Here is a 13,499-nt window from a genome sequence, read left to right on the forward strand (position 1 = left end):
GGGGCACGTCAGCCCTTGTCACCGAGGCAGGGCTTGTGGGGGTGGGGGCTTGGAAGGGGGGAGCCCACACTGGCATTACAACAGCCAAAAAGGAATTCGAAAAGCAAATACCCAAAACCCAGAACAAGGAGGGAAGTGTGTGCCTTGTTGGTCTGTACGATAATGCATTTTCCATTTGAGACGCGCTTCTGTCCTTGCAGAGAGCGCAGAGCGGAGGGCTGAGAACCGGCAGCCTGGCTCCGGGCTCCTCTGGTTTGTGACAGAATTTCTCCAGGAGGAAAACTAATCTGAAGTCAACCCCGTGTTCACCTCTGAGCGCCTCCACTTCTATTTCTGGCCAATGGGACAAATGAGTTGCTGCCGCGTCAGGAAGTGCCTGGAGGTTCTCTGTGTGAGGAATTTTGGATTTTTAAAATGCATCGTTGGCTTGAGTCATTCCTCACATTTAAAAAGGGATCTCTCAATTTGCTTTTAAGGAAAGAGAGATTCATTCGCTGGTCTGAGAAGTACTTATTGAGCTACTATTTGCCATGCCATCTGGTCAGGACCAGAAGAGGTGGAGAGGCGGATAAGATCTATCGTTTCTGTTCTCGGGGAAATCATGTAAACCTGGAGCAGACGGTGTGCACAGGTGCGCTGGCAGGTGCATCGAGAACACCTATGAAGAGGGCACTGTCTCCTCGCCCGGGAGGCCGTGGGGTCAGGGAAGTCTCTCTGAGGAGCTGGCATGCGTGATGGGCTTACACGTCTAGGTGGGAGTTGCTGAAGCCACTCCAGGAGGAGGGGCGACGACGTTCCAGGGGGAGGTCGTGCTGCGGACAAAGGCAGGAGGCGCGAGAAGGCATCGTGCCCAGGAAGTGGCAGCAGCTCGACGAGGCAGGAAGTAGCCAGCACTGGTCTGGGCGCTCTCGTCTCCGCCCAGGACACCGTGGCGCGCCTGCGCAGGTGTTCTGACCTGCCCGGCCTGAGGCTTGCCTCCTTTAAGCAGCATTAGGAGCAGCCGCTGCAAAGGGACTGATGGTGACCTTCAGGGAAAGCCTGTTGGCCACGTATGACTTACAGTCACCGCCTGTGTCTGTGGGGTGGGCGCAGGGATGCAGTTGGTGGGGAAGGTTGCTTGCGCGGGGGGTGCTCAGAGGCAGGCTGGGCTGGGCTGGGCTGTGGAAGGTTTATGTGCTGTACCCCTCAAATCACTGTGCAAATGTTATCGGTGGAAGTGGGGTTCTTGTGTCTAAAGAAGAAGACTTTCCTGAGACCTGCACAGGAGGATGTGGCTCTCTGGTGTGGCTTACTGGTGATGTTCAGTTAAGAGGGCTCCCTCCCAACTTCCCAGTGTCCCATCTCCATCCGTTTTGCCGTGGAAAAGGTCTAGTCTTGTGTTCGGTAGGGCCATGGTGAAGGTCACTTGCCCAGGGTCCAGTCCAGTCCAGCATCTGGCTAGCTTAGCGTGTGTCTCCAGCCGCAGTCCCGTGATGGGCTTCAGCATTCAGGCTTCCTGCTGGAGGCCACACCGCACAAGTGGGTTCCTTTGTTCCCTTGGGGTTATAACCATGAACTTGGGTTTCAGGACAGACCTGGTGCTTTCTCAAAATGACCAATCAGCATCCCAGACTTTCCATAGGCTTTGGATAGGGTCTATACCCCACTTAGACGGACAGGCCTCCATGGTCCACCGCCACCTCCTCCCGGATCCCCCAGCAGTCGGTACCGGACGGCGGGGAGTGTTCTTCCCTTGGCGGAGCGGTGCTGTGATCCCCTGGGGCGCGACGCTGTAGCTTCCTGGCTGGCAAGCACACAAGCCAATGCTGCCTGTCCATGTCTCATTCCCTTTTTTTTTTTTTTAGCTAAATACTGACGGCAACACAAAGATTTAAAGCGGGAGATGAGAAATTCAGATTCTAGCTAACACAAATACAGATATTCAGTTTCTCTTGCTCCTCAGCTACTTTGCACAGTAGAAGCTGTCGTTAATGGAATTGTTACTGGCCCGCGTGAATGGGAAAGAGTTACTCATGAGAATTGGGCCACTTTCCTGGAGACTGTCTCACAGATGCAGGTGATGATAATCCAGCGTGGGCCTGGAGTCAGGAGTGCTCTCCACCACTTTCCACTGTGTTTCTGGCCAAGACTCTTTGGCAGTGCTTTTTCCTGAGAAACCTAGCAGGCAAATGGTGTCAATGCATCGTTTCCCAAAGAGTACCCCAGAAGAAACCAGTGCCGCCAGATGCTCCCTGAGGGGAGAAAAAGTGGTTTTTGGACGCTTGCATTTGGGGAGTATTGTATATGGCACGTGAAGAATTCACAGTCTACGTACATTCCATTAAAGGCCCCCAAACTCCTGTCGTAAAGGAACCTTCTTCCATGTATGTGATTGTGATTGAAAACACGCTGTGGAACCAGACAGATGGAGACTGGGCGGAGTGGGCAGTTAGACGGGAGGGGGAGGAGCAGGGACACAGGCCAGGTTCGGAATGGTGCCAGGGCGGAAAGTCCGGGTGCCCAGCAATGGGCACCACTGAGAAAACAACGTTCCAGGCTAACACCTTCCCTCGCCTAGCATGTTGCCAGTCACGAGGTTGAGAGCCCTGACCTTTCAGGTCACCAGTCACGTGGTTTAGACCCCTCAGGAGGAACCCGAGGCTGGTGCGCAGCCTCAGGTGACTCCCACATAAGCCCGTGCGTGGCCACTCCCTTAAGCATTAATCCCCCAGGACAGGGAGGTTCTGATCAGCATCAAATAGTTTTAGGAGCAAAGCCTGGGGCCTGCTGAGTGTGGAGACAGAGTTCTGGTCAGACTAGAGACAACATCTAAGCCTGGCTGTGTTTCAGCCCCAGGCCCGGAGAAGCAGCAAAACCAGATGCTGACGTCATGACTGGATGCAGGGAGGAATTCCCATCCCCCCCCTGTGGTGCCAGCCAATGAGCAGAGACCACAGCCCCGAAACCACACGCCTGAATGTGCTATGGAGACCCTCCCTGGAGACCTCCCCTAAATCCCCACCTTTGGAAAACAGCTCTTCAGACAAAGGTCCCCGTGGGTGCGCGTACCTGGGAGCTCTCCCTCTAGAGCACCTGCGCTTCCCCCCCCCCCCGCCCCCCCGCCGCCTTTTCCCAGGTATGGTCTCTCTCCAGCACACCGACACCTTATCCTCTCCTCTCGCCTCGGGCACGATGGCTCTGCTGTCTTTCTCCGGAGCTTCAGTGGCCCTTCTGTTTTGCTGCCCTTGTAGCTTGTTGCCCGAGTCCACCCAGCCCAGCGGGCTCACTTCTTCTGCCTCTGCGACTTTCCAAATACACTTCTTGCCTGGAGGTCTTGGTTCTGAATTCTTTCTTAACCCAACTCAAGGACTGAGGCCCAACTCCACTGTTCACAGTCTGAGGGATGGCCAGGCTTCCTGTGCGACCTGGGACTTACGGCAAGTTAGTTAATGTCTGTGCATCTCAGTTTCCTGGTCTGTCAAATGGCTGAGTAATGGGACCTATTTCATAAGGTTATTATGAAAAGTGCTTAAAACATCAACTTAGTTAGGTATTATTAGCTGTTTTTCCATTTAGTGTTTTACAAGAGATTTGACTATTTTTTTTGCATGACATTAATTAATATTTCAAAGAAGCAGTGTTGTGTGGGAGATGCCAAACTGAGACTAGTTCCTGCAGTGCGTACGGAGCTCCTGTTGGCAGTTCCGGAGAGGAGGGCAGCTCGAGCCGCCGGGGGCTCCGTCAGAAATGTGGACCTGCGGGCGCCAGAGCTCGAGAATACGGCGGCAAACTGTGGTTCCCACTGGGCTGCCGGGTTAGATCGTGTAGCTTCAGTGGGGCGTTTGGGTGCTAGTCATGTCTCCAGGAAATGGCAAGATTCTGACTCAGGTCGGTGAACAGACGTGGTGGGGTGGACCCATTGCTTGAGCTGAAAGCACTGGATAAAAGCAAACACAGGAGGTGTACTCTCTGCCCTTCTCCTTTCTACTTTAAAGGGCTCTGTTGACATTTTGGACCAGATCATGTGTCGCTCTGGGGGCTCATCCTGGGCGCTGTGCGATGTTTAGCAGCGTCTCTGGCCTCTACCCCTAGATGACAGTAACACCTTCCACTTGGTGACAGTCAGAATGTCTCCAGATGCACAAGTGTATCCTAGGGGGATAACATTGCCCCTAGTTGAGAACCAGGGCACTAAAGTGACTGACTAATCTTGTTTAAAAAAAAATGACACAGAGCATCTTTACAAAGTAGGCATTAATCGTCACAAATATATAACATTTTAACTGCAAAACAGGGAGGTGAGAAGTAGAAAAAAGACCATTTTAGGAAACAAAAATACTGTCTTTAAAGTTACTAAAAAGCAACAAGAAAGAGAATAGATGCAAAAACCGTGAATACCTTGAAACCACTTGAGGACAATTTTGTAACTTTTGCCGGTAGCACTTTCCCTTGCAGGCAGCTCTTAGTGCACTCCTTTTGTAAAGGAAATTGACATCTGTAAGGCAAATTTTCATTTGTGAAGGTGTCCCTTTTGTCCCCCAAAGCACTTCGGAGACAGCTCTGTCTCTGGGGAGGGCTTCCCAGCACACAAGGAACCTTACAAACAGCCCTCCATTTCCAAGCCACCAGGTTCACCCCCCCAGAAGCCACACCCCCTTTCCTTTGTTTCGCCTCTTCACACTTCATCACCACTCGCACAGGGTCTATGAGCCCCGAATTCTAACCACGTCTTTGACTTACTGAGTTCGGCCGCTATGCACATTGCATGAGTAAATAAACGCTTTCTTTTCTTTCCGCCTCATCTTTGTGTAAAGGGCAGCCCCCGGTTGCTGCACCGAAGAGGGCTGAGGAAGGGTTTGCTGCCTCCTCTGCAGAGTATAGAGAGAGGTCGGGAGAGTCTGGTTCTAGTGGGGTGTCAGAGGCCCTTTCTCTTCCTACCTCACCCGAATGCCCAGGGAAAATGTTGTCTGTTTCTTTATCTAACAAGGACCACTCGACATTGAACTAAGGGACTGGTGCTCTCTCCCTACTATCCCCATAATTGTGATAAACCTCTTCTCTATCCCCAGTGGAACAGGAGGGTCAGTGGGCAGAGGCAGTGGGAGCAAAGGAAAGGGCAGAGGAGTGGCAGCCAATTGTTTCTCCAGCTGCTCGGTGTTGCTTTGCCATCGATCTGCCTTTTGGCCTTTCCCGACCCATCTGTCTTGCTCTTGCAGTGAAGTTGTGGGCACGCAGTTCACCAGGGCCAGCGCGTTAGTTTCCCCATTGCTCAGCTCCTACGGGAGCCTTATGGGCTTGTTTTCCCTCTTAAGAGGGTTTGCTTGTGTAATAGAAAGACTAGACACAGGGTCAAAGGGTTGAAAGCCATTGCAGGGACCCAAAACTAACACTATATGGACACTTCAGAAAAAATAGGGATCCATAGTTTGGAACTTTATGAAACCTAAAAGCTCATCATGCTGCCTGGAAAAACTTGTAGAGAAGGAACAGATCCGTAAGAGGCAACAGGGAGGTGAGTCCCCCACACAAACAGACGTGTAGGACTTGGGGTGTGAACAATGTGTAGACATAGATTTCTAGATGGGAATCAAGACGAGTTTCTCTCTGTTGTCTTGGAAATAGGACCCAAAGCTAAGAAGGAGATGTTTAGCAGAATGATAAAGGTTTCAACTTGCTTAGGAGTTATGGAGTCACATCTAACTGGTTTGTGGACTTTAGTAAGTAACTCCAAAATAAAAAGTGATTCCGCTGTCTTATTTAATTCACTCAACTATAAACAAGCCATTTGATATTCATATTAAGGTTATAGAATCTTTTATTTTTTATTAGTAAACTTACTGGGTTGATAACATTGGTTAATAACATGATATAAAATTCAGGTGTACAACTTTATCACACAACATCTGTATGCACAGCTCTATGGTGCACTCTTGTAGAATCTTAATATTAAAAGTGGAATAAAGTGAATCAATCAGCAGGCAGGCAGGGCCATTGGAAAATCTACACCCATTTCCTAGTTGCTTCCAAAGACTGGACAGAAGTTCTGCCTTACAAGGCAGAATGGTTGGACTTCTGGTCAAGATGGTAGCATAGGCAGACATGGCTCGCCTCTTCGTATAGCCACCTCAAAATTACAACTAAAATATAGAATAACCATCGCTCAAGAACGAGGCAGAATGGTTGGAACATCTAGCCGGCTGTGTAGACTTCCCATTAGTGGTTCTTAAATTTTCGTTTGCATGAGAAGTATTACCTCAGGCTGTTTACCCAAATCATGTAGCTTATATAAACGGCCAATTTTGATGATACTAGACGTGATTTTACTTCCAGCAGCTCTGATGGGACGTTGGTCCTAGGGAGGCCGCGTGCGGCTGGCAGCCCGGTGTGAGAGGCTGCCCGCCCTGCTGGTGTCGCTGCGATCAGGGCATGCTCCCTGCCCTCACAGTGCTCCCGCTGGGTGGAGGCGAGGCGACCAGTAGAGGCGAGAGCTGCAAGCGTGGCCCTGGGGAAGCAAAGCCCACCATTGTGGTCACGGGTGGCCGTGCATAGGCCTGCCTGGTCATGTTTTTTGGAGAGCCCGATGAGACGATTTGTCTTGGGTCAAGTTCCGCGATGGGTGGCCCAGAGCGCTTGGTAGCTCACCGTGTAACTGGAGGATGATTCTGAGCTCAGAGGACGCTTGGCCGTGTCTGCCAATGTCCCTGACTGCCGAGGCTGAGAGGGGCTGTTGGCTTCTGGTGGGTAGAGGCCGGGGATATGGCTAACCATCCTACAGTGCACAGGGCGACCCTACAACAAAGGACCATGCCCCCCAAATGCTAACTGTGTCAAGGGTGAGAAAATCTGTGCTGGAAACTTCCTTCCCTCAATTTCATCAGCAGCAACAGTGACTATATATAGGAGCCTGGAGAGCTAGCAGCTCCCTAGCGGAAATATACATTCAGGAGGATGAAGTATGGACTTCTGAGGATAGCGATGTAGACTGGATTATTTATTCTGCAGCTGTGCCCCGGGCCCCACCCTGCGGGGGCCTGGCTTCTTCTCCTGTCCGTGCTGTGCGGTAACCTGAGGACGAGCCATGCGGCCTGATCGGACTGGGTTCAGTGAGCTCCCAGGGGATGCCCTGGCCTCTCCGCTCTGAATGGCTGCTTTGTGCGCAGCTCCCGTGTACTCCCCATGGACACCCACAGAGAACCACGTTATTGTATTCTCACCTGTTCAACAGGTTTTGTCTGAACGGCCTGTGAGAAATCAATCCCAGCAACAGGGGAAGAGAAGCACACCTGGCTTTTGATTCCTGGAAGGCTGGATGACCCCTTTCCGCGTAATTCTAGACCGGTTTGTGTGAGTTGGGAGGCGGGTGCTCCAGATGCATTTTTTTGTCTCATTGTTTCTTTTCTTCACCCTCAAGACTGTGTGCTCTTTGCTTTGAATCCCGTTGCCTGATAGTCGCTACGCGTCTGGTTTTGCATTAGAGCCTGTTGTTTCGGTTCCTGTTCTAGGGCGTGTAACTGAATCTGGGTTGAAGTACCGTGGTACAGATATAACACATTGTCCTTAGAATTCTCAAGTGAATAAAGTAGTGTACGGACTACAGAGAGGAAGCCCTGAGCACCGACTGCCTGCCTGTATTTGTGCATGAGGGTCCACAATGATTTAACCTGTCTGGTGTTGAATATTCATTGGTTTCCAAGTTTCTGGAATTGCAACCAAAACAGTACTTGGCATTGTTAAGGTTTAGTTAATAACTATTTCTTGAGGAAATATCCCAGAAAAGTAAACTTAACTCAGAAAGAATCCACAATTTTAAGGCTTTTCGTGCAGGTTGCCGAAAGCACCTCTGGAAAGTTGTACCAATGCATACTCTGAATAGATGCCCGTGGACATGAACTTTCTTCTTAAGTCACAGCCAAGGGTAAAGTGTATACGGGGTCAGGAGTACTGTGAATGAACCTGCCACGTTCGACCCAATGACTGTCAGAAATTATTACTGTTGTCCTTACTTTCTTGGCTTCAGCCAGTCACCCGGTTCAGGAACATCCCAGACAGGTTCCTGCCTCAGGGCCTTGCCTTGCTGTTCCCATGGCCTGTGACGTGGTTTCTCTATGCCTACATGGCTTACCTCCGCCCCTCTCCTAGGTCCTGACTCACATCCAGCCTTCTCAGTGCCGCTGTCCCTGGTTTTCCGAATTACATACAATTGGGCTCTGGCCCCTTCCGAAGGGACACACCCACGTGCTTCAGGCTCTCCTCTGGCTCCATTGCTCTCCCTGCCCCCCAGTGACATCTAACGTCTGGGTCCCCAGCGCTGAGGACAAGCACAGAGTGGGGCTCAAAAATCCTGTGCTGACGGCTAAAGAAACCATCAGCAAAATGAAAATGGAACCAACCGTATGGGAAAATATATTTGCCAATGATACCTTGGACAAGGGTTTGATCTCCAAAATATATAAAGAACTCACACGACTCCACTCCAGGAAAACCAACAACCCAATTAAAAAATGGGCAAAGGACCCGAGCAGACACTTCTCCAAGGAGGACATACAGAGGGCCCAGAGACATATGAGAGGATGCTCAGCATCACTAGCCATCAGAGAGATGCAAATTAAAACCACAGTGAGATACCATCTCACACCAGTCAGAATGGCCATCACAACCAAATCAACAAACAGCAAGTGCTGGTGAGGCTGTGGAGAAAAGGCAACCCTAGTGCACTGCTGGTGGGAATGCAGACTGGGGCAGCCACTATGGAAAACAGTATGGAACTTCTTCAGAAAACTAAAAATGGAACTAACTGCCTTTTGACCCAGCAATTCCATTGCTGGGATTATACCCTAAGAACCCTGAAACACCAATTCAAAAGAACCTGTGTACCCCAATGTTTATAGCAGCACAATTTACAATAGCCAAGTGCTGGAAGCAACCTAAGTGCCCATCAGTAAATGAAGGAATCAAAAAACTGTGGTACGTTTATACATAGAATACTATGCAGCAGAGAGAAAGAAGGCACTCCTACCATTTGTGACAGCATGGATGGAACTGGAGAGCATTATGCTAAGTGAAATAAACCGGACAGTAAAAGGCAAATACCATATGATCTTACCTATAAGTGGAACCTAATCAACAAAACAAACAAGCAACCAAAATATAACCAGAGACATGGAAATAAAGAACAAACTGACAATAATCAGAGGGAAGTGGGGAGTGGATAACAGGGGAAAAAGGGGAAGGGTCATCAAGGAACATGTATAAAGGACCCATGGACAGAGCCAAAGGGGTAGGATGGAGGGTGGGAGGTGGGGATGGGTGGGGTGGGGGGAGTAGTGGAGGGAAAAGAGAGACAACTGTACTGGAACAATAATAAAAAATCAATAAAAAACTTTTATTAAACATAAAAGCATGGGAGAAAAAATCCTGTGCTGTCTGAGTGGATTTGCTCTCACTGGTGAGCACTGATTATCTGCACAGTGGGCTTCCTGCGTCGTCCCGGACCGGAGGAGCAGTCCTTTTGTTGGGGTTCATTTCCTTTGCCTGTCGGCTCTGGTGAAGCGAGTGATTTATGTAACGGCCCATGCTGTCCAGGCTGCCATTCTTAGCTTCATCTCTATCATCTCATTAATGTCCACCTGCCATGAGGTAGGGCCTGACAAAGCTTACTCTGGCCTGATAAAACCCCATGAGCACATGTTTGATTAGAATCTTCTTGCAGAGATCAATGTCTCCAACAAACGACCCAGCACCCAGCGGAAGATGGGCAGAGGCTTTGGACAGTTCACAGAAAAGTGGACGTGGGAATTTGCCTTTTCAAGTTCAACCTCACTCACTGTAAGGGAAATGCAGGTTAAAAGCTCACTGAGACCTATTTCTTTCCAGAGTGCCGGGCGTGCCGGAGTTCAGTCTGTTGCCGAGGCCGTGTGTCAGGAGGCAGCCTCATCCACTGCTCGAGGGAGTGTGGATGGGCACCGCTCCCGTGGAGCGATGTTCGGAACTGGGCACCGGAATTTAAAACTGCCCGTGCTCTCTGACCCAGCAATTTCACGTCCGCGACTCTCTCAGCAGGATGTGTTTGCACGTGTGCAGAGTGGCGTGCGCATGAAGTGACAGAGCGCTCCGTGTTTGTGACAGTCGGAGGGAAGAAGTCCCGCAGGGTCCCACGGCAGAGGACAGCTTCATCAGATGGGGTAGTTCCATTCCAGGAACTGCGGTGGCGCTGGCGAAGGAAGCGGATTGCAATATTCGTACCCATGTGGAAAGATTTAGAAGATACACAAAATGAAAAAGAAAACAGGGTAGATAGAGAATGCTGCCTTTTATATAAAGGGGAAAGTGAAATATATGTTTGCATTTGCCTTGTGTATGGGAAGAAATTCTAGAGGAATGCAGAAGAGACTAGTGACAGTGGAGGGAGGGAGGGGGTCCAAGCGGACATTGTGTAGGTGGGCCACTTCGGGAGGAGGGAGACTCTACTTTGCATAAAATCACACACATATTCATATTTTGAATCATGTGTTTTGCCTGTTCAAAAGTATTAAAGTTAACAAGTCCATCCTAGAAGAGGCGGGCTAGTCTGGGGGAAGATCATCTGCCTAGTTTGCGCCAGCAGCGCTGTTGAGTGGAGTGAGAATCCGGGGTCTGTTCTCCACGCTGGGCCCCCGCCCTCGGGCGAAGGTGTCTTGCGTGGACGGGCCGAGGGGAGGGAGCGTGTGTGTGTGTGTGCCTGTGTGTGAACCTGGAGCCGTGGCCCCTTCCTTGTGACATCCTGGTTGCTATAGTGCAGGGCTCTGTTTGTGACACACAGAAAGCACTTTGAAGAAACTCCGCTTCCTGACCATGACTTCCTGGGCAATCTGTCCTTCCGGAGACTGTTGAGCGCGCGGGTTTCTGTGCCTTTCTGGACGGAGCGAGTCCCGCTCGCTCAGACCCCGGGCCCCGTGGGGGGCAGAAGCCGCGGTGAGGGGCGCCTGGCTTCCCCCAGCGAAGAGTCAGGAGGCTGTCCCCCCCAGGGTGGTGTCTCCCCGCAGCTTTGACTCAGGGCGGCGGCACCTTCCCCTCCTCGGTCTTGTCTGCTCCGGAGCGGCGGAGGTGCCGTTGGCGCCCTGTGCCTTCTGTGCCCGGCCGTTTCTTATACCCAAACCACCAGTGAAAACAGGAAGTGATGCAGCAGAATCCGCCTTGCGTGTGCACTGAGCGCCTCTCTCTCTCTCTTTGTCATTCCTCCTCAGGGATAGACACGTGTGGCCGCCCGCCCTGCAGGAGCCCAGGTGCACCGGCCGCGGACACTCTCCGGGTTCACAATGCCCCCGCCCGCGGACATCGTCAAGGTGGCCATAGAATGGCCGGGCGCCTACCCCAAACTCATGGAAATCGACCAGGTCGGTAATGCCGGGAGCCCTGCGGGGGTTACTCTCGGTTTCCTCTCTGTTCTGGAATTTTCGCAGACTTTGGATGGCTCTCTTTTTCCCCTGTTCGCTCTCTGGCTGTGCAGGGACAGGGCAGTGTAGTTTGATTTGTGCTCCGTGCGGCGGTGACACATGGGCTTTTCACTCCTCCGACATCTCCGGGGCTGGTGTCAATACAGGGCTTGTGTCTGAAGCTGTGACATGGGCGGGAGGGACGCGTGGACGGCCGGCTCTGGGCAGCTGACACAGCGGAGGCTGTCCCAGCCCGCCTGGCAGGGCCTCCTGAATACAGGCAGATTGTTTTATCATAGGCAACACAGAGCTTAATTTTTTGAATCATGTTGCTCTTCCAGTTTTGCAGAAGCAGCCAAGTGCATTATATTAACAGCTCGATAATGAAATTAGTGTGGTGGGTTCAGGCCTGGATCCCTGGCCATTGTAATTTGATGACTAGTGTGAAATGCACTATGGGTCTAGTATATTGCCGGGCATGTCATAACTACTCGGTAAATGTTCATTGAATGGAAAAGTAGCAAGGTGATTTAAAAGTGATTTCACCTCTTCAAGGCACCCTCTAGCTTAGGTCTCGACAGTTTTGGGGACAGCTCAGGAAGGTTCCTTTGTCCTAGAGCAAATGATTCTGATAAAAAAAAGAGTCGAGACTTAATACACAGTTGAGGGTTTCATAGAGCAACTAAGAGGATGCCAGATGGCTTTCTACTTGTTCAGAATTAGGGCACTGTGGAAGTTCACTTTTTATTCATGTTCTTGGTACTATTTTATGAGTATGGTCTCCTGGTATACTGTTTTTTTCTCCGGTCAGATTTTGTTAACTGGTTGAAGATTATATGGCATTGTGTGGATCCAGAGAATTTGTTAAAATAAATTATAAGCAGCAAGCCAGCATTAGTGGGGCTTGAGCATGAACGTAAGGAAAGGTAAATGTGGAGGATTATTGTCGAAAAGGTGTCGCCAGACCGGCACGTCCTTGTCGTTTTAACTGCTCTCGGTCGTAGTGTGTGGGCCCCGGGGGAAGCCGGCCCAGTAGTTTTACACACATCCAACAGCTGTTTGTCCCTTTCACGTGCTGCGTGAGAGAGGACGCCAGTTGAGTTTTATCGTAGAGTGTGCCCGGGACTCCTTGGTGCAGACTGAGTGTGGTTGGGGTTAGGTTTGGCCACCACCGAAGAGAACCACACTTCAGTGGGCTGGAAGGCGGCTTCCAGGCTGGCGCGATGCTCCGCCGTCACGGGCCCAGGTGCCTCTGTCTTGTTCCTTTGCTTCCTCCGCGGGGCCCCGGACCCGTTGCTCGGGCCTCACCTGGGAGCTCGTTAGACACACAGAGGCCTGGACCTCACCTCAGATTTGCTGACCCAGAGGCTGCATCTCCACCGGCTGCCCCGGGGACTCTTCTGAGAAGTCATGTCTGAGGAGTGCGGAGCTGGACACCCGGTGCCCAAGCCTGAGGTCTCGTGGGAACCACCTGGGGCCCCGGCCCGAGAGTCAGGTGAACGGTTTTCTTTGGGTTCTGCCATGGCCAGGAGTGTTTGGGGACGTCTGTGTTAAGACAGCAGGCAGCTCCTGACCCACGCTCGTGGGGCCTGTGGAGTCAGTGTCCGGTCCCAGCCTCCAGGCATGGCCTTTGATGTGTGCGTGTTCATGATTTTAGAAAATATTTAAAAATATTTTGGAACAATTTTAGGTTTACAGGCAAACCGCCAAGATTGTACAGAGAGTTTCCACATACCCTTCACTCAAGTTCCCCTAATGTTAACGTCTTAATGTAACAGCGATGCACGTGCCAGAACTAGGAAATTAATGATACGTAAGTGGCCACAAGACTGCACACTTTATTTGGATTTCCTCAGGTTTTCCACTAATGATGCCCTTTTTCCGGTTCTGCCGATCGAGGGCTGTCCACCACGTGGTCACGTTGCTGTCCCGGTCCCTGAGACTCCTTGAGGCTCCTACCCTTTCTCAGTCTTTCCTTGTTTTGCATGGCCTGATCGCTTTGAAGAGTAACTGTATTTTGATACAGTTTCACACACAGAGAAGTGGCGAGAACAGGACAAAGAAACCCCGCCTGCCTTTTACCCCAAGCTGTGAATTATTATTGTCCTC

General features: G+C 51.0%; 1 protein-coding gene across 6 annotated transcripts in view; it reads left to right on the forward strand.

Annotated features, from left to right (window-relative positions):
• ELMO1 (engulfment and cell motility 1) overlaps window positions 1-13,499 on the forward strand; it is a 472,430-nt gene that overhangs the window by 80,852 nt on the left and 378,079 nt on the right. For 4 of the 6 annotated variants that reach the window (XM_045828136.1, XM_045828134.1, XM_045828135.1 and 1 more), the window contains one exon: window positions 11,202-11,351. The exons of 1 other annotated variant lie outside the window; for it this stretch is intronic. In XM_045828136.1, the coding sequence (XP_045684092.1) occupies window positions 11,274-11,351 (78 nt within the window). In that variant the 5' untranslated portion in view covers window positions 11,202-11,273. Of the gene's footprint in view, window positions 1-10,860; window positions 10,930-11,201; window positions 11,352-13,499 lie in introns of those variants that run through there. One more of the 6 variants, XM_045828137.1, reaches the window with a different exon arrangement.

This window comes from Phyllostomus hastatus, unplaced genomic scaffold (assembly GCF_019186645.2).
Source record: "Phyllostomus hastatus isolate PE091 unplaced genomic scaffold, TTU_PhHast_1.1 phas_scaffold_78, whole genome shotgun sequence".
Taxonomy (NCBI): domain Eukaryota; kingdom Metazoa; phylum Chordata; class Mammalia; order Chiroptera; family Phyllostomidae; genus Phyllostomus; species Phyllostomus hastatus.